Source organism: Papio anubis, chromosome 3, assembly GCF_008728515.1.
Source record: "Papio anubis isolate 15944 chromosome 3, Panubis1.0, whole genome shotgun sequence".
In the NCBI taxonomy this organism is placed as follows: domain Eukaryota; kingdom Metazoa; phylum Chordata; class Mammalia; order Primates; family Cercopithecidae; genus Papio; species Papio anubis.
In genome coordinates this window covers 27,402,006-27,423,216 of record NC_044978.1, presented here as the reverse complement: position 1 = coordinate 27,423,216, position 21,211 = coordinate 27,402,006, and the positions used below count along the sequence as shown (strand labels likewise).

At 33.8% G+C, this 21,211-nt stretch overlaps 1 protein-coding gene across 4 annotated transcripts in view; it reads right to left on the bottom strand.

The window, feature by feature from the left end:
* FSTL5 (follistatin like 5) overlaps positions 1-21,211 on the bottom strand; it is a 795,441-nt gene that overhangs the window by 642,369 nt on the left and 131,861 nt on the right. For 2 of the 4 annotated variants that reach the window (XM_021938126.2, XM_021938124.2), the window contains exon 3: positions 17,749-17,782. In XM_021938126.2, coding sequence (XP_021793818.2) covers positions 17,749-17,782 — 34 coding nt within the window. The remainder of the gene's footprint in view (positions 1-17,748; positions 17,783-21,211) is intronic. The other 2 variants (XM_021938127.2, XM_021938125.2) reach the window with 1 other exon arrangement.

The following is a 21,211-nucleotide window of genomic DNA, read 5'->3' as shown; positions in this document are numbered from 1 at the left end:
GGAATGTTCATTAGATACTACTTTTTTCACAGATACAGTAAATAGCCTGCCATAATTAACCTCTTGTTGGGAGTCTTCTCTGATCAACTTACTCTCAAAGCTCATGAATTTGGGTAACTGGCATCCACCTACAGGCATCCTAAAGTGTCTGAAATAAAGTATATTCTCATTCTCTAGCCTTATTTACTCAGATAGCACTGAGTTTCTATTATGGTTTTGGTCAAAACTAAATTCTGGGTTCTAGAAGCATACTTTTGAGTGGAATAACTTTGTCTAGGTTTTGGAAATAAGCTTCTTTTCAAAACTTTCTTGATAAGAATAGACTGATAATCTTTGGACTCTCTGAAAAAGAGGCACACAAAATTTGGTATTGAAGTAATTCAAATTGTAAGGTTGTAAGAGAATCACATCAACCCTATGGAAAACAGCTGGCTGGGCTGCAGCTGCTGAAGGAAGCAACATTGTAACCAGGCTCTGATATTCCCTAGGGCTCATTCTGAGCAGGATAAGAAATGGAGAAAATTTGATTTTCTTTGGACTTAAAGGAGTTTGATAATGGATTTTTTTTTTTTTAGTTTTAATTCCTTTGAACTTTAGTGTCTTTAGATTTTAACTTACGTGGGGATTTAGTCTTCTTATTAAATTTCTGTAATGGCTTCCCCAGGCTTCAAATAAGAATGAGTTTTCTAATTATATTTGGAGTATCTCCATGTTCCTGGCATTTTTGAGCATCTTTATCATGTTATACTACATCAGTATAGAACTTTCGATGAATTACAGTTCACAACATGACTGGACATAATTTGGGAAATCAAAGAAAATTAGAATAGATTTTCAAATTTGGAGGCAGTAGTCTTAGAGTTAAAGCTATCTTTTTTTCTGATCCATTTCAGCATCTTTGGAGACACATATCCACACTAACCATCAGCATATCTGTAGTCTTGATTGAAAAGGATTTGTAAATTTACGAAGTCCTGCAACTGTCCTGATAGATTCCAGGGAGGTTGATCACACTGAAGATTAAACATAGGCTTAATAATTTAGTTAAATGTTTTAAAAGTAAAGTTTTAAAAAATATGGATAAAGATCGTAGACATTCCCTCTGCACTTATTCTCTGTAATTTTCTCTTAGAGTCAGTCTTTGCAAGTACCCCTGTGGTTACTCTGTGCAGGTTTGTCCTGCTGTAGTTATGATCGTCGGACCTGTGGTGTGCAGACCACATAACAGATGGGCTGAATGCTATCATCATGTAGATTATCTGCCAGCATGTTCTCAGAATAACCAGAGAAAAGCCAAATTCTTTACCACATCTCTACCTAAGTTTGTTTTTTCAGATAAATTACTTGACTAATACAAGCCCTAAAATAAAATGCATTGTTCTCTGACAGACTGGTTCTTGATATTTCTATTATATCACACTAAAATTATTATAAATGTTATCTGGTACCTATGAGATGATCATATAAGGAGGAAGATGTGTTAAATTTACAACAGAAAGTATTATGATTCAGTACAGGGTTTCCATTGCCATTTTGAAGAGTAGTTTAAAGCAGGCTAACTTTCAAACAACAATGCAGAATATTCAACTGGAAGGCATATCATTTTCTGGCTTTCATGTTGTTTGTTTATTTTCATATTTTCAGCAGACCACTAAGCATATTAAAATTAGAGGAGAATGGGGTCAGCAGAATATTAAAATATGTTTGAGAATGAGACCACAAAATGGATGGCACTTTCTCCTAATATATAAAGGTTTGATAACAAGTTCATCACACTCAAGATTTTCAGCATGTAGTTTTATCTCGTGTAAGCCATGGTTCTTCCAGAGTCCCTTATTTAAACTTCCCTATATGCAAATTTCCCGACTCCTTTTACCTTTCTTAGATCATATTGTCCAACTCATTTTACCTTCTAATGCATTGCTGCCCGGGATTATGCTGTGGCTTCCTGTCTTGAGCCCCTTGCTTTGCTAGAACCACTCCAGCCCGACTTTGTCTGTTCCCCTCCTTGCAAAGAAAGCAGTTCATGGGGCTAAGTCCAGTTCTGTGAGTTGCCCTCCTCTGGGTCTTGTTCAATGTAATTAGACCCCCGACTTCCCTGACAATAGCCCTGTGCCTGCTTCCAGGTCCTACACAGGCCCCTTCTCAGATAATGCTTGTTTTTAATTTTCCTAGGGGGTAAATGGTAGAAAAGGTCATGTGCTTAGGAGTAAAGAAGAGAAGTAGGGCAAACCAAGGTGTGTGGGCAGGTGGAATGCCTTATTTGTACTCTTGGTTCAGGCCTCACCACTTTTAGAGTTGGGCCTGGTTAAAGAATGTATTAAACAAGATTATGTAAGTTAGCATACTTTACCCAAACAGCATAAGTTTTACAGTGTTAGAATATTGTTTTCCATTAAATTGTCAAAAACCCTATTGATACCTAATACTGTAGTTAATTGGTAATAACACTTTGAATTTGTAAATAATTATTTCCTTATTTTGCAGCATATTGTGTAAGAGTAACTATTTAATAATTACCAAATGCTTACTGGTAATATTAGTTTAGATTCTTTCTTCCTTCACCATTGTTGGCAATAAAGCCTACTTGTCATAACTTTTTTGTCTGCCTACATAATATTTGTGTTTTGTGTCCAATAGCTTTACATTTCTTTAATTAAAAAAAAAAATCAGTGCCATCTGCTAACTCAGTATTTTTTCTCAAGTTCCAGAAAATTTGAGAAAACACTGTGCCCTAAATAAGACCCAAGTCAGTTCCTGCTCTTCTGGGACGCCACAGTTAATAGTTCTATATTAAAGGAGTTACATATTTTTCTATCTTGCATTTCAGATGCCACAGTTAATAGTTTTATATTAAAGGAGTTACATATTTTTCTATCTTGCATTTCAGTCTAGACAGATCTGTCTTCTTCATTCATTATCTCCATCAATTGCATGCTGCATACATTTTAATTATAAACTTTGGAAACAATATTAGAAGTCTAAATTTTCCATATATTATTTATAGTGTCACTGCAGTAACCAATCCACTGATAACTAAACTACATTATCCTAATAAAATACTTAATGTCATGTTGCAGGATCTGCAGCCCTTTGATAATATTATTCATGTTATTTGGGACTATACGTTTGACTTTGTCAGTCATCTATAAAGAAATATTTTTTCTCCCTGCATCTGAAATGTGGTAGTTTGTGTGATACGGCACACATTTTTTCCTCAATTGAGGGAAATGAAGCTTTGGTAATACATGTGTAATTCCTAAAGCTGCTTAAGAAATAAAAATAGTTTGCACTAATCACAATATATGTATGCTACCCATTAAAACTCTAGCTAATCATATGATCTAGATACCAACTCATTTTTCAATTCATTATGAAAACGTGTACTTCCAGATTTGCAACCTCAATTCTTGAAATGTTATAGATGACAACAAATGTAAAAAGTTAACATTAGTCTATGCTACATTGTTTTTTTGGATTATACCCTATAAAAAATGAATGAGAGAATATATTTGCTACTATTTATGCATAGAACATAGTAGAATGTAATTAATTTTGATTAAAAAATGTATCATTTCTACTTAGAAATATCCTGTATAATTCATGGTGTGTTGTATTAAATACTTTCATTTGATTGTATAATGGCATTTTGTACTTAAACACATCTTACTCCTTCACTCAGCAGTTACTCACAAATATATTCTCAATATCTTTTATGAAGCAGACACATGTCAGAGTGTTTATAAAGATACAAAAGTGGATTTCTTGGTTTTAGCCATTAAATAAACTGGTTCTCTCTCTTTCTCTCTCTCTCTTTCTCTCTCTCTGTGTGTGTGTGTGTGTGTGTGTGTGTTATGATGTGCTTTTCAAAAGATGGAAAGTAAATTAATTTTATATATTTACAAATAGAAGCATATATAAGTATATATGCATTTATTTTTATAATATTTTATTTTTACAAAACTTTAGAGACATTGTGAATTTAATATGAATGTATACATATAAATTTACATATAAATGAAAGATAGATATTCACAAACTGCAATTCAATTTAGACTTAACAAGCATCTACTGAGTACCTACAAGATTCCAGGTAATATGCTAAATAATGTCTCATATATTATTACATTCATTATCTTATTTGAGCCTCACAAAAACATTTCCAAAAAAATCTTCAAATTATAAATGAGAAAGTTTATAGCAAATGAAAAAATATATGATTATCCATTTGAATAAATGACACTGCACTTTCATGCCTTGATTAACCAGGGTCATGGGACACAGGCCCCACGGATAAATTTATGCTATGGACAAAATTTAAATACTTAAGTTGTTGAACAAAATGGATTCAAGGTAAGTCTGTTCGGTGACAGTTAACCTCAATATTTAAAAAAATAGATAATTAGTTTAATGCTACAAATGATATCCATTATGAAAGGTATTCATGTCCTTGCTACAGATACCTGTCTGCTACCATTCATGGAAACTCACAGCTATTTAATGATTCCCTAATAGTTATTTAATGATTCCCTCAGTCTTAGTTCACATATTAAGATACTCAATAAATTACAATAGTATTTAAGTTAGCAATTATTAAGTATTAACTATGAAACAAAAACTGCTTCAAATACTTCTGTAGATAATCATAGTTAACCCTCACCATAGCTTCAATAGATGGGGACTAATGTTTGGCTCTCAATTAGAGAAGAGAAAATGGAGTCTTAGACTAATCAGGTATCTTGCCTGTAGTCACATGGCTAGAGAATGTCAAAGCCAAGTTGGCCATTTGACTACTCATCACATAGCAGAATTATTTGACTCTATTTAACCAGGCAGATGAAAATTAAGTTACCTCTCATTTAACTAAAAGAAAAAAAAAAACAGAAAAAAGTTACATATTTTTAATTAAAAGAAAAAACAGAAAACAACAAAAACAAGCAAAGCATTTCAAATATTAATGATTTTTCAGCAAATATCGTGTGCCTTGTGCTGATTGAACCAAATAATTATTGCATTATTAGCCACCTCATAAAAGGTCCTTTCATGTTTTAATTTTACTTTTTAAATTTTTTAAATTGCTATAAAAGTGAGTAAAATTAATCTTTTGTTTGTTTAAATCAAATAGCAATTTTATTGCTTGTATTGTAGAAAAAGTTTAAGTCCGTCTCCCATTTTATATTATGCAAGCTGTTTACATTTTTATTTGTTGTGATGAATACATTTTTCAATTGAATCCTGGCATCTAAATTATTAACCTACTTATTCAAATGTTGAGAAGACAAAACTTCCCATATTGCAATGGATACAATATAGTCTACATTAGCTACTACTAGGCAACTGCAAATAAACATATTTTTATATATAGGTATATCTCAAAATAGAAAGATTTAACTGTATTGCATTGAAATAGGATTCATAGGGATAATTTCAAGAGTGACAATCTCAAGTAAACACAGTACAGTTAATTACACTTAGCTCCAAGCATTTATTAACAGCATAATCTTGGCCAAGTATTTAATCTCCAAGACTCATTTGTCTTATATGTAAAATTATCCCTCCTTCCCAGAGATATTTTTCAAGATTTAATAAGATGAAGAAATAAACAATAGGTTTGTGAAACATGGTAAGAGATTTATAAATATTAGCTCTCCTTTAAAGTCTTCATAAAACACACAATGGAAACATAAATACACACAGAGGTAAATCATAACCAATGGAATACTACCCAGCCTTAGTATGAAAGAATGAAATCATGTCTTCTACAGCAACATGGATGGAATTGGAGGCCATTACCTCAAGGAAAACAACTTAGAAACAGAAAGTCAAATGCAGCATGTTCTCACTTAAAGTGGGAGCTAAATAATGTGTACACATGGACATAGAGTGTGAAATAATAGACATTGGAGATTTTGAAAGGTAGGAGGTTTCTGGGTAAGAGATAAGAAGGTACGTCCGGCCACGATGGCTCACACCTGTAATCCCAGCACTTTCGGAGGCCGAGGCAGGTGGATCATGAGGTCATGAATTCGAGACCAGCTTGGCCAACATGGTGAAACCCCTGTTTCTCCTAAAAAATACAAAAATTAGCTGGGTGTGGTGGTGGGTGCCTGTAATCCCAGCTACTTGGGAAGCTGAGGCAGGAGAATTGTTGGAACCTGGGAGGCAGAGGTTGCAGTGAGCCAAGATTGCACCACTACACTCCAGCCTGGGTGACAGAGCAATACTCTGTCTCAGAGGAAAAAAAAAAGTTACTTAATGGGTACAATGTACACTATTTAGATTAATGGCTATTCCAAAAACTCAGATTTCATCACTATGCAATATATTCATCTAACAAAACAGCATTTCTGCCTTTTACATGTAAACAAGTAATTAAAAAAACACATCATAACTTCATATTGTAATTGTATTAATTACATGTTATTTCCATAATATATTAAACATGATATGTCATATAATCTATGATTGCTTTTCATATATTAATATTTTGTATTCACACTGTATATAATTTACATATAACCTCCATACCAAGAGTTTTAAAGAAACTTAAAACACAATTTATTAAAAATTATAATAGAAAATAATGTTCTACCCTATCCATTAAAGGATAGCAATTTGTATGGCAAATTAGAAAGATTGCCATATAAAGAAAGAAAAAACTTAATGATATCTTCTAGGGTAAACCATAAGTTAGGCTCCTTTGTGTTCTAAGTCTATCCCATTAAAGTCATTGCTGCTTCATATCCCTGGGAGAATAAAATGTTTACAAACTCCAAATAGGGCCAACAGGTGACATAGAGCCCTTTCCCTTTATGAATTCATGCAAATTACATCATGACAATTATGACTTAATCTCCATGATTCTAAACCACTGGAAAGAGTTTTAGGGACAAGATTAAGAGGCAGATGGAATTGGAGGTCATATCTTAAGTGAAATAAGCCAAACAAAGAAAGTCAAATATCACATATTCTCACTCTTAAGTAGAGCTAAAAAATGTGTACACATGGACGTAGAGAATAGAATGATTGGCGGGTAATGAAGACTCGAAAGGGTTAGAAGATGGGAGGAGGGGTATGATGAGAAATTAGTTAATGGGCACAATTTACATTATCTGAGTGGTGGGTACCCTAAAAGCCCCAACTTGGCCACTATGAAATCTGTGCCTGTAACAAAACTACACGTGTATCCCCATACATTTGTACTTTTTTTTTTTTTTTTTAAAGAGACCTCTCATGTTCTCAGGATTTACAAGAAAAGCTACCTGATCTTTTTAGGTGATTTGAGTTGCTTTCTGGAAAACATTAACTCTCATGTGGTATGCTAAGATTTCCTAGGACCTGCAATCTAAGACTTAGGAAGAAAGAATTTTTAAATTTTGTTCAGTAGTGTATCTCCAGTGCCCAAAACAATGGCATGTAGTTGGTGTTCAACACCTAAGTCTGAATAAGTGACTGCTTGAAGCATTACTGCATCTAAGTTAAAAACTTCCTAGAGTTATGCTTGCAAGTTAGATTGCACCCTCTGGTTTTATATGTGCCTAAACCATACATATGTTTCCTCTACCCTCTGGGCTCCTGTACCTCCTGGTTGTCATTGCCTGCATCAGCCTTGCAGATGAGTTTGCTTCCCAGAATCTTCCCAAAAGAACAAGGTATTATCAATGTCTGATCATACCTTGGTACTTTACATTTCCATACCAGATCCTTAGTTGTTCTTAGTTCTAGAATGAACTGATACATTGATCAAAGATCTTTGTGCCAGACTACAGAATCTGCACTACTTAATTTAAGTAACAGAGATTTATTAAGGGTTGTAGAAAATAGCTGATAGGGTTGAAGAAAAGGTTTGTGGAGTGAGCTGTTAGAAACAGTTTTTAAAGGTCCATCATAGAACTGGGACATGAAAGGATTTGCTACCTCTGCATCATCAGAATTAACCATAGAGGAAGACTTTTCCCTACCTGCTGGCTTCGGGCTTCAGAGCCACACGGCCCTTGCCATTATCTGTGAAAGGAAAATGGGTATCCCACAAAAATGGGCTGGCCTTTCAGTAAGTCATTCCATAAAAGGCCCTGCTTGCATGAATCTGATAGGAGAAACGTCAAGCAAATCTAGAAGGCTAACTGCAAAGGGATCTGGGAAATGTAGCTTTTGATATACTAGACCCTGCAAAAAGTCTATAAAAAGGAAAGCATGCCATTTGGTGTTTGAAATGGTTATTAAGTGAACCATTTCACAGAATCCACCACAGAGCATATGCAAACTTTATTTAAAAAAGGATATTCACTAACACTTCTAAAGCAATACTGGAAGTTTTTCACAAATACACTTGCATATGTAAAAATATTCCGAATTCACATATACCAAAATGGTAACAATTGTCATTTTTAGATGATACATAGATCATCAATATTTACCTTCTTGTGAATATATACAATTCTTCTGAGGGTTATATAAAGTAACACAGAACTTGAAAAGCACTTGGCAGAGGACCTGACAGAAATTTTGTCTTTACTTTTTATTTCCCTGGCACCTAACACTGTTTCTAATATTTAAATTAACACATATTTGTTTAAATAACCTTCATTATCTGCTGCAGCTGAGCTTACCATTATCTTTTTTTTTTTTTTTTTTTTTTCCTGAATTCTTCTGACAAGCTAACATTACTACAAAATTTGGGGCACACAGCAGTTGTTTCTAAATGTAGTAGTAGTTAACTACAAACAATAGTTTAAGTTATTAAGTTTGTTTCTTGTTTTTTTTTTTAAGAATTTCAGATAAATTCCTTTATTTATTCATTCATTTATTTATTTTAGAGACAGGGTCACATTCTGTTACCCAGCCTAGAATGTAGTGGCATGATCATAGTTACTGCAGCCTTGAACTCATGGGATCAAGGGATCTCCAACCTCAGCCTCCAGAGGGGCTAAACTACACACGTGCCACCATGTTAGGCTAATTCTTTTATTTATTTTGATTTTTTTAGAGGCAGGGTCTCACTATGCTTTTCAGGCTGGTGTTGAACTCCTGACCTCAAGCAATCCTCCAGCCTCCCAAAACACTGGGATTACAAGCATGAGCCACTGCAACTTGGCCCTAAATTTAAATATATGCCATTATTATAACATCAAATTCGTATTCTGAGAGAATAATGCTTTACTTCACCCCAAATAAGGAAAGCATCTTTTATATATATTTATGGTCAAAGTACTGTCTACTGTATTTTTTTCATTATGGTGCTCCATGCATCATGGGAAAAACAAGGTAAGTATAGTGTTAGTCTAAAAATAAGTATCCTCTAGACAACTAGAGGATACTTAATATCAGTAGGTCAGGTATCTTCAAGTTTGGAAAATATGTGAATTATAACTTAAAATTTTGTAAAATAATGGTTCGACATAGAAGTCAACACTTCTTGATCTCTAATTTTAACATTATATGAAATTGAGGCTTTTGATATATATGTTTCTACCATGGATGTACTTAAATCATGATTTTTTGCATTTTACTCAAAAGGGTTATGTAGTTAACTTCATTTAATACTTCAAACAGCACTTTGTGGCATATTATATTTATATTACAGGTTAGAAAGGGAGATTAAGAAATCTTAAGTGGGGGATAAATAATTGAGCCTAGTATTCAGAGTCTGAATTCTGGGATAAAGGATTACATAGAAATTTTTCAATAGTACAGAGCATATTCGAGCAGAATTTCCATTCAAGTGTCCTATGGATAATGATTCCATGCCCCAATAATTTAAGAAGCAATGACATAAATTTTAGTAGAATGACATTATTACTATCTAAGTAATTCAAAAAGTTATTACCCATATAATGAGCTGCAGCTGTGAAATATATCTTATAATTATTTAAAAGGGATATTTTTTGTTTTTTGGCATAATAGGTAAAACTCTAAATAGTGTATCATATTTAAACAACAAAAAAACCCATCTATCTACTTAGTATCATAGAAGTCATTGGGTATAATACCACTTACAGAATTGCAAACCTTTTTATATGAAATTTTTATATTAATAATTCTAAAAAATATTTCAAATAACATAAAAATACTTAAAATGCACTTAACTAAATGCTAGGTTCTTAGGTAAGAAGGATGAAATACATATTCTAAAAACTCCAAGCAAATATGCTCTCTTTAATAAAGCCAAATTTCATGTTTATAGTTCCTGGACAAACAAAGCAAAAAAGGAAATGTGATAGATTGTATAATTTGTATTGACAAATAAAACAGGGATTTTCGTAAGAAAAAAAGGCAATATTCATATGAACATTTCAAGAGCTGCTCTTTCATTAAAGGCCAACCATTCTAGGTAAGTGAAGTTATTCCTTCAAGCTAAATAAATTAAGCCATCAAACACATTTTGGTTAATATTACTTGATATTCTTGAAACATGACATTCAACTATTTCAGGAGACAGTTAATGTTTTTTTGTTTGTTTGTTTGTTTGTTTGTTTTTTCTGAGACGGAGTTTTCCTCTTGTCGCCCAAGCTGGAGTGCAGTGGCACAATCTTGGCCACTGCAACCTACTTCTCCCAGGTTCCAGAGATTCTACTGCCTCAGCCTCCTGAGTAGCTGGAATTGCAGGCGCCCACTACCACCCCTGGCTAATTTTTGTGTTTTTAGTAGAGACGGAGTTTCACCATGTTCACTAGGCTGTTAGGAAACTCCTGACCTCAAGTGATCCACCCGCTTTGGCTTCCCAAAGTGCTGGAATAACAGGCGTGAGCTTATATGTACTTCTTTTTATGAAACTTGCACTAGAAAGCATTTAGCTCTCTGTTAAGTCTAGAATCAGGAAATCAAGAAATCTTGTTTTGGTGATTGAAAGAAAAGAACAATATTGAGATGTTAGTGTGTAGGTTAAGACAATACTGGATTATGCAAATAAAAGTTACTTAAGCTTCTGAATACCATTCATTTTATATCCAATGCAGATTTCAACAAATTCATTATTTATTATTAATACAAAAAAACCTAAATCAATTTATTCTGTGTTGTTTTCCCCAACATCGCTAATGTGTTGATATCTTTTTAACAGCACTGCCTTCTGGTGGGCAAAATGAGCTGCAAAATAAATGACTCTGAAACCCAGACAAGTGATCCATCGGATAAGAAAATGTATTGGTGGTAAACTTTTGAAAACTAGAGGATATTTGCAAAATGGGGAGAGAAAGATTATGTGGTTTGGCATAATATGAATTGAGCCCTTCTTAGAATAAACAAGAAACATGACCAGTTACTTTTTGAAAACTCTTCTGGTTGATGGAAATGGGATTATTAGTTAGAGAAGGATGTTCTTCTCCCTGCTTCCTGTGGCAGAAGGACATCCATCAATATCATTTTAAATTGTAACAATTTATTTCAATGAGTTTTTTAAAGGATGGAGAATAAATACTACCCTTATACCCAGAAAAAGTTACTACTTACACTGAGATCTGTATTACAGGAAAGCAATTTAGAGAGGCATTTGATGGCATCATTTAGATTATTTATAGTGAATAGGTTAAAATTTACTTAATTTTCTTTCATAGAATTGGTTATTGTTTTATAGAATTGTTAATTTTGAATAGTCACTAATTATTCATTGTTTTATAGAATTGTTTATTAGAACTGAAATTATGCTTTTGAATGGTTTTCAAAGTAGCAATTATTATCTTATGTGTGTAATGGCTTTCAGAATTTGTACTCAGTGTTTTACTATTTCTATTTTGAAAACTTGCATTATCACAAAAACATAAATCTCACTCACATAAAGACATGACATTTTTTAAATAGTAAAGATCATAAATGGAACAGATGCCAGCTAATGACAATCAGAAAATATTTCAATGAGCTCATTATAATTGAGAATTACATTTTAATTTATTTATTAGTCAACAATTTGCATTCGTATTGTTAAGTCGAGTATAAAGTTAAGTATTTTGACATATTTTAGATTCTCTTATTGGTAATTAAAGAGTTGCCAATTAATCATCTATTATCAAGTTATGTATATGTGACACTGATATTTTGCTGTGAGGTAACCAATACTTACTCATGAGAATGCATTCTACTCTCATTTAATTTTGAAAATTGAGTTTTAATAAAATAAATCCGAGAAAATAGAATTTTTCTCATATAATGCAATTGCTATGGCATAAAAATTACAGTATAAACCATTTGTTGTCCTCACATTCTTTTACAACACTTAATTATTTTTTAAGAAGTATTATTACAAGTCTACCATATATAAATTGTCTGACATTTGTTCAGCATTACTGCTTGCTAAAAACCAAGAAAATAAATCATGAATCCCTTGACTGATATTTTCAAGGAGTAAGTTTTCTTGTCTTCTAGGTACTTGAGGATTATAAGTATTGAGTATAATAGACAAAAATACTCAATTTTCATAAATTTTACAAGCAATGATTAACTCCAAAAATAACTTCCTGGACTAAATATTAACAAACATAACATTCGTAATAATGCATGTATTGGCCAGGTGTGGTGACTCATGCTTGTAATCCCAGCACTTTGGGAAACTGAGGAGGATGGATCACCTGAGGTCAGGAGTTCAAGACCAGCCTGGCCAAAATGGCAAAACCCCGTCTCTACTAAAAATACAAAAATTAGCCAGGGGTGCTGGCATGCGTCTGTAATCCCAGCTACTCGGAAGACTGAGGCATGAGAATTGCTTGAACCCGGGAGGCGGAGTTTGCAGTGAGCCGAGATCTCGCCGCTGCACTCCAGCCTGGGCAACAGAGTGAGACTCTGTCTAAATAAATAAATAAATAAACAAACAAATAAAGCATGTACTGCAATTCACTAAAAATACAGTGACTAAGCATTTCATGAAATTGTAATAAACTCCATTTCAGGTATTACTTATGCTACTGGCTATATTGTATTTTATAAAGACATGCAATAATTATACAGAGTCTCATATAGGGCTAAAATACATGAATTACCATCTTTCAGTTTTACATGACATTTTAATCGGTCAATGTAATATAGCTAATGGCTTTCAATACTAAGAATCTGAAGGCCCATTTCTATCTATTCACCATTTCTGACTGGCTACCTCACCTTGAAGTAGTGACCAACCTCAGAAACTGTGAGATTAATCTACTAGAAAGAGCTCTGAATATTCAGGCATTCTAGATTTGGAGTTCCCTATTTCCATTCTCACAGCAACACCCCTCTGACTTGATTGATATAAATATATATCCCTGGATACATTAGGTGATTTTCAGTGCTCTGAGGTGCCAATATACAATAAAGAAAATAAAGGAGAATCTGAACATATGGCTGCATAAAAATAAACTGAAAGTAATGTATATGTACGTAAGAGTGTGTGTGTGTGTGTGTGTGTATATGTATGTGTGTGTGTATGTGTGTGTAGCTTGCAGGTGCCATAATACCTTTAATTGTCCCAAATACACACTTTTAATTTGATTAGATATAGTCTTAGCATAATATTTTCCTGTGGTTTCATATACATAAGAACATTTGCTTTATAGGAAGAACAAGTGTGTGGCTTCCCCTTTTCATGTTCACTGATACATATGACATAATACTTGTCTCATGGAGCTTATGGAGGATTATAGAGTTTTGAAAGATAAATGTTTATAATAATACCATTGTTTAATGTCCTTCTAAAATTATAAGCCTTAGAATATCTTATATGTAAAGGACTTTTAATACCATGGGTATGTTGTGCTAATATTTACCAAAAAAGATGAATCATATCAAGGGAGGTTAAGTCATTTCTCAAAGATAAGTATTTAGTAAACAAACTGGCACAAGTCCTAGATACTTTCTTAGAACACTATTGTGACGTGTTTATCATCATCGATTTTTTTTCTTAAAGTTATGAAGCACTGAACAGTATTTATGTAAATTTGCAAGAGAGTCAATATTTATAACCACACGATTAAAGGAAAATAATACATAAATAATAAAATTCATGTCTATAAAATTTATAACAAAAAGTATCACTAATAACAGTATGCTAAATTTACCTAATGTACAATTGGTAATTTTGTTAAATAAAACATGATCTATTTTAGGAAAGAACAAAAATGGCAATATTGATCTAAATTATTTACCTTTTTATTTTTATTTTTTAAGAGAGAGAGTCTTGCTCTGTCACCCAGGCTGGAGTGCAGTGGCACAATCTCGGCTCACGGCAACCTGCTTCTGGCTTCAAGCTATTCTCCTGCGTTAGCCTCCTGATTATAGGCATGCACTACCATGCCTGGCTAATTTTTTTTTTTTTAGTAGAGATTGGTTTTCACTATGTTGGCCAGGCTGGTCTTCTGGTCTTGAACTCCTGACCTCAAGTGATCCACCCTCGTTGGTCTCCCAAAGTGCTGGGATTACAGGTGTGAGCCACTATGCCCTGTCTGAATTATATACTTTGGATATGATTTCTCAAAATTCTAGCGTGTATGAATGCTAAGTCTTATTTAATAATATGTGTTTGAAGATTAAAATGAGATGATATATGTAGAAAACTCAATACAGTGTCTGAAATCTAATGGATATTTACAAAAATATAAGTATTAAAATATATTATATGGAAGTGCTCATTAGGGAAGTAACTTTAGAGCTCAGTGTCTCTTAATTGCAAAGTCTTAACCAAAATATAACTGGAAATGAAAAAAAATCATACTTTATTTTTATCACTTCTGAATGCGTAAAGGCAAGAGTGTACACTTGAAAAAAACAGGAGGAGATAATTTTGCAATAAAAGCAACCGAACTTTTTCGGTGGATGGACAGTCCAACATCCTTGTATTTACAGAGCAAGGGTAAGGCTGATACTGAGGAGCATGCAAGAGTGCAGTAGTACAGGCACTTTCCACAAAGGATGTTATCATTATGGTTGTCATAAATCTTTTACATTATTTTGAAAATTAAAAACTTTATTAAGTTGACAGACTCTGTAAGTTATTCGTAAACCAATAGTTACTTAAATCTCAAAGTCTATTACCATTTTCTCTGAGAACTCTAGAGAGATGCTCTCAAATATAAGTGAATAAAGAAACCATAAATTTAAATACTTCCTAAAAATTATTAGGGGTGAACTAATTTATTGTGTTTCTTATTTTAGATATGTTCCTCAAAGGAAAACATTGTCTAATAATAGTTATAAAATTCTCAATGCATTTTAAGCACTAATGTACAATATTTAACATGTTTTATCTGTTGTATTACTGAAGAACACTTTACTAAATATGGCTGCCTGGTAGTTGATCCTTTCTTTCAAATCTGTAGGACTATCTCATTTTTCTGTTATAATCTTCAGTGCAATTTTATGGAAGGTTATCTTTAACAAACATTTTATATATTAATAAAAGTTCAGGGCACTGGTATCATTACATTGAGGTTGCTGTCATTAGCAGAAATAGGCACAGAATGCAGAAAATAATACTTCTAGACATACTCCTCACAATGTAATAAATGTGTTTGAATAAATGAGGTTAACAATTAGTCAGGAACTTCAAAGAATTACTAGCTGATAATTGATTATTAATATCAAATGAGAACATAGCTCACATTTCAATAATTAGTAATCAATGAATATAAAATATTTGATTTTCAGAATTTTTGTCATCTGCCAATGAGTAAGCTATAGCTTTCATGGTTCGAAATGGGTTTTTATCTTTCAATATTAACATCTGAAAACATTTTTAAGAGGTCATTCCTAATTTCTAGTAAAATAACGTTTCAAGATGATTCCCATAAATAGTCAAGAAAAATGTAGTGCTATTCAAAGTAGAGACAAGCAACAAGTCCTCATGTGAACACGTATCTCTGATTTACTAGGGCCGGGAGCGGTGGCTCACGCCTGTAATCCCAGCACTTTAGGAGGCCTAGGCGAGAGGATTACAAGGTCAAGAGATCCAGACATCCTGGCCAACACGGTGAAACTCTGTTTCTACTAAAAATACAAAAAAAATTAGCTGGGCGTGGTGGCAGGTCCCTGTAATCTCAGCTACTTGGGAGGTTGAGGCAGGAGAATTCCTTGAGCCCAGGAGGCGGAGCTTGCAGTGAGCCAAGATCACACAACTGTACTCCAGCCTGGGCAACAGAGACTCTGTCTCAAAAAAAAAACAAAGTTAGTAGTCTAAAAGCCACAATGTGTGTGAAATTTCTGAACCATGTGCTAGCTACTAATAGTGAAAGGAGTGACAAACACCATCTTGAAATCGTTATTGCATTATAAAAGAAAACATGCTCCTAGAGAGTAGTTGGAAAAACGTAATTTCTACTACTTCAGATGATATGATTTATATACCCCAAGGCAATAAATTATCAAGAAGAAAGTTACAGTACACTTATTTTACTATAAAAGCATACAAATATGATTTAAGATAAACCTGAAACCCTGAAACCCTTCATAAGAAGGAAGATGCGTACTCAGTAAACTTAAAATGCATGTATCATTTAAATGCACATCATACAGCACATCTTGAAGTAAAAATTCCCCTTTGCAACACAAAAGTATAAAACTTGGAGTTAATATGAGTGCTTGGAGGATAAATAAGTGTAATAATTTCACATATAAAATAACAAACAATACTTCAGTTTGCTGAAAATGCACACAAATAGTTTGGGAATCCCTGGAAGAACAGTCTTACATAATTCATTTGAACAAAATATATCTTGCAAAATTATTTAAAAATACAAATGCATGTGTTTTTTATTCTTCAGCAATATAGACACACAGATGACCCAATATGGAAAAAAATACATTGTAAAAGTCAGTCAGTTGTGGGGAAATGTGCAGAGAGGATTTTATTTGGACTTGTTATAAATAAGCAAGATTGTATTGACAATCTAGAGAGCCTCTGAAGTGTAACTACCCTTTCAGCATTTCAGAAGACCATGTAAGCTTAGTAACTACTTCATGTTCATTTTTAAATTTTTGTAGAACATTGAAAAAGGTAAAAACAGTAAACGTATCTTTCTATTCAAAAAGGAGGGAAAAAAACTGGACAACTGTGCTTCACTCCTTAGACAGGCTTGGGGTTGGGATGCCTTTGGGAAGGGAAACGTGAGCAACGAAGCCCAAAATGTAGACTAAGAAGAGCCAACACGTGAATGGAGACGCCAGAGGGAACAACCTAAGAAAAGTCTGTGATGTGCCATCATTATGATCAGCAGAAGCACAAGTTAATGGAAGCCTTTTATTGAAGGATGACAATCTACATAGACTAATTTATTATCTCGATGAGTAAACTTCAAAATTTAAGAATGTGACTATAGAGAAAAGAGTCTTCCAACATTAGAATAATGTGGCCTATTAGCATACTAGGAGCTATCACCAACTTTTAATGCATAAATATGTTCTAGCCTTTTTGTAGAAAATTAACTAGATGGCAGTGACTACATAGTCGGGTCTCCATGAAACACATTTTGAGGAAGTCCATTTGCCAATGCATAGAAGAGACACAACACCAACTCGTAGGAAAAATGGTTGGTGGAGTAGTTCAATCACTACAATATAGGGAATAAATAAAATAAAGTTGACGTTTTCAAGAGCACTGTATGAAGGTGGAAAACATCATGAAAGAATACCCAAAATCCTCAAAAGGCTCAAAATGGCTGTAAAATCACACTGAATATTTTTAATTATCATTATTTTCTCGTTTTTGACTTTTTATTCAAAGCAGCATCACATCTCTTTTTTCTTTCTTTTATGAGTTTATGTAATTGTTATCTTAAAGCAATCATTTCTTACCTTTGACTCTTGAACTTTCTTGATTTTTTTCCTGCTGGAAATAAAACAGAAAATAGGTCAAAATATGTAAGTAAATATGTGATCAACAGTTTCATATAAAGTTTCACTATAGAAGGATCAAAATGATTTTTGTACATATTCCCAGGAACATGATTCTCACCTTTAAAAATATTTATGTATAATTTTTTTGAGAGAGCATTTTGCTCTGTTGCCTAGGCTGGAGTGCAATGACATGAACATGGTTCACTGAAGCCTTGACCTCCCAGGCTGGAGTGATCCTCCCACTGCAGCCTCCTAGGTAGCTGGGACTACAGACACATATCATTATTCTAGGCTAATTTCTTTTTTATTTTTTGTAGAGACGAGGCTTCCTTATTTTGCCCAGGGTGGTCTTGAACTCCTAGGCTCAAGCAATCCTCCCGCCTCAGCCTTTCAAAGTGCTAAGATTAGAGGGTTGAGCCCCTATACCCCATCTTATGTAAAATATTTTATTGGAGAAGTAATAACTCTTGGTGGGCATATAGTTCTCTAAGAAATCACTAAATTGCATGAATATGGATTTATAAATAAATAAGCAAATGGTTAATGAATAATAAATAATCATGCTTCTCAAATGCCTTAGGCCATTCCACTTAATCCTAACAGATATTAAATAATACCTTCAGAATTTGCTTTCAATGGCTCTACATTAATCATAAATTGTTGGTGAAGGAATAAGTTTAGGCACAAACATAGGGCAGAATTTTACTAAGAAAACACAAAAGACTTTTCAACTGTCTTTGCTTTAGTTTAACTTAGAATTGGACCCCGTCTCACTTCTTTAAGGCTAAAGTTGACAACAATTCTATTATTTATTCAAAAGCTGCTCCAGTCAAACTTGTCTTTCAGTTTGACATTCTCCTTATTAGTTACCAAGCAACCCCAAAAGAATTAGCTTGCTTTCAACTTTTAAAGTGGATATTGTGCACTAACTTCCCAATTAATATGCAAACACAGTTTACGCTGTCTAAAAGTTTCAGGGTCTCACACTGAAAATAACTTTGAAATATGTTTCTAAGAAAAAAATGACAATGACATATAAACTGAAATGCAGAACTGTATGAATGCCAATATATTTTGGCAAAAGAGTAAGAAAATATAAAGAACTGATTTTGTTGCAAACATTAATCCAAGATTTAGAATTTGAGAATAAAATGCATAATGACAAATGTGTATTTATTGAATAAGCTAACCTAGTGATATAATTCTGTTAGGATTTAAAACTTGGTGTTTTAATTCTCTCATCCGAACTCACCCAACCTCTGTGTTTGAATTCTATTCTGCTCTTTATTGTTTAATTTAGAGTATCTGTTGGTCACGTAAACTAAAATTTAAATGTGCATTACTTGTATTAAAAATACTAATATAATTAGTTTTTATAATTATGTAACTAGCAGACTTAAGGTTTCCGAAAGAACATTTGTGGTTTTTTTTGTTTTGTTTTATTATTATTATTATTATTATTATACTTTAAGTTCTAGGGTACATGTGCATAACGTGCAGGTTTGTTACATATGTATACTTGTGCCATGTTGGTGTGCTGCACCCATCAACTCGTCAGCACCAATCAACTCGTCATTTACATCAGGTATAACTCACACGTACCCTCCCTCCGCCCTCCCTGTATGATAGGCCCTGGTGTGTGTGTGAGCGTTCCTCTTCCCCTGAATCCAAGCATTCACTGCACCAGTTCCCACCTATGAGGAGAACATGCGTGTTTGGTTTTCTGTTCTTAAGGATAGTCGCTAAGAATGATGGCGAGCCTAGCCGTATCCATGTCCCTACAAAGGACGCAAACTCAACCTTTTTATGGCTGCATTAGCACTCCATGGTGTATATATGCCACATTTCTTAATCCAGTCTGTCACTGATGGACATTTAGTTGATTCCAAGTCTTTGCTATTGTGAATAGTGTCTCAATAAACATACGGTGTACGTAAGTGTCTTTTATAGCAGCATGATTTATAATCCTTTTGCTATACCCGCAATGGGATGGCTACTCATATGGTGCTACTCACTTCTAGATCCTTTGAGGAATCGCCATACTGTTTTCCATAATGGTTGAATCCAGCTTTACAATCCCACCAACAGTGTAAAAGTGTTCCTATTTCCACATCCTCCAGCACCTGTTGTTTCCTGACTTTTAATGATTGCCATTCTAACTGGTGTGAGATGGTATCTCATTGTGGTTTTGATTTGCATTGATGGCCAGTGATGATGAGCATTTTTTCATGTGTCTGTTGGCTGTATGGAATGTCTTCTTTGAGAAATGTCTGTTCATATCCTTTGGGCTCCAATTTTTGATGGTAGTTGTTTGTTTTTTCTTTGTAAATTTGTTTGAGTTTTTCTAGGTTCTGGATACATTAGCCTCTTTGTCAGATGAGTAGATTGCAAAAATGCCTCCCATTCTGTGGTTGCTCGTTCACTCTTGATGGTAGTTTTCCTTTGCTGTGCAGAAGCTCTTTTAATTAGATCCCATTTGTCAATTTTGGCTTTTGCTGCTGTTGATTTTTTGGTGTTTTAGACATGAAGTTCTAAATGCCTATGTCCTTGAATGGTACTCTTACCAGGTTTTCTCTTCAGGATTTTTTATGGCATAGGTCTAACATTTAAGTCTCTAATCCATCTTGAATTAATTTTCGTATATGAGTATGAAAGGATCCAGTTTCAGCTTTCTACTATGTAATAGCCAATTTTCCCAGCACCATTTATTAAATAGGGGAATCCTTTTCCCATTTCTTGTTTCTCTTGTGGTTTGTCAAAGATCAGATGGCTGTAGATGGTGGTATTATTTGAGGGCTCTGTTCTGTCTCCATTGGTCTATATCTCTGTTTCTTGGTACCAGTACCATGCTGTTTTGGCTACTGTAGCCTTGTAGTATAGTTTCTAAAGTCAGGTAGTTTGGATGATCTAGCTTTGTTCTTCTTTGACTTAGGATTGTCTTGGAGATGTACCTTGGTTCCATATGAACTTTAAAGAAATTTTTCCAATTCTGTGAAGAAACTCATTGGTAGTTTGGATGGGGATGAAAATTGAATCTATAAATTACCTTGGGCAGAGTGGCCATTTCACGATATTGATTCTTCCTATCCATGAGCATGGCATGATCTTCCATTTGTTTGTGTCCTTTAGTCACTGAGCAGTGGTTTGTAGCGTTCTCCTTGAAACTCTTGTCCCTTGTAAGCTGGATTCCTAGATATTTTATTCTTTGAAGCGATTTCAGAAGGGAAGTTCATTCAAGGATTTGGCTCTCTGTTTGTCTGTTACTGGTGTATAAGAATGCTTGTGATTTTTGCACATTAATTTTGTATCCTGAGACTTTGTTGAAGTTGTTTAATGCTTAAGGAGATTTTGTATTGAGACAATGGGGTTTTCTAAATATACAATCATGTCATCTGCAAAGAGGGACAATTTGACTTCTTTC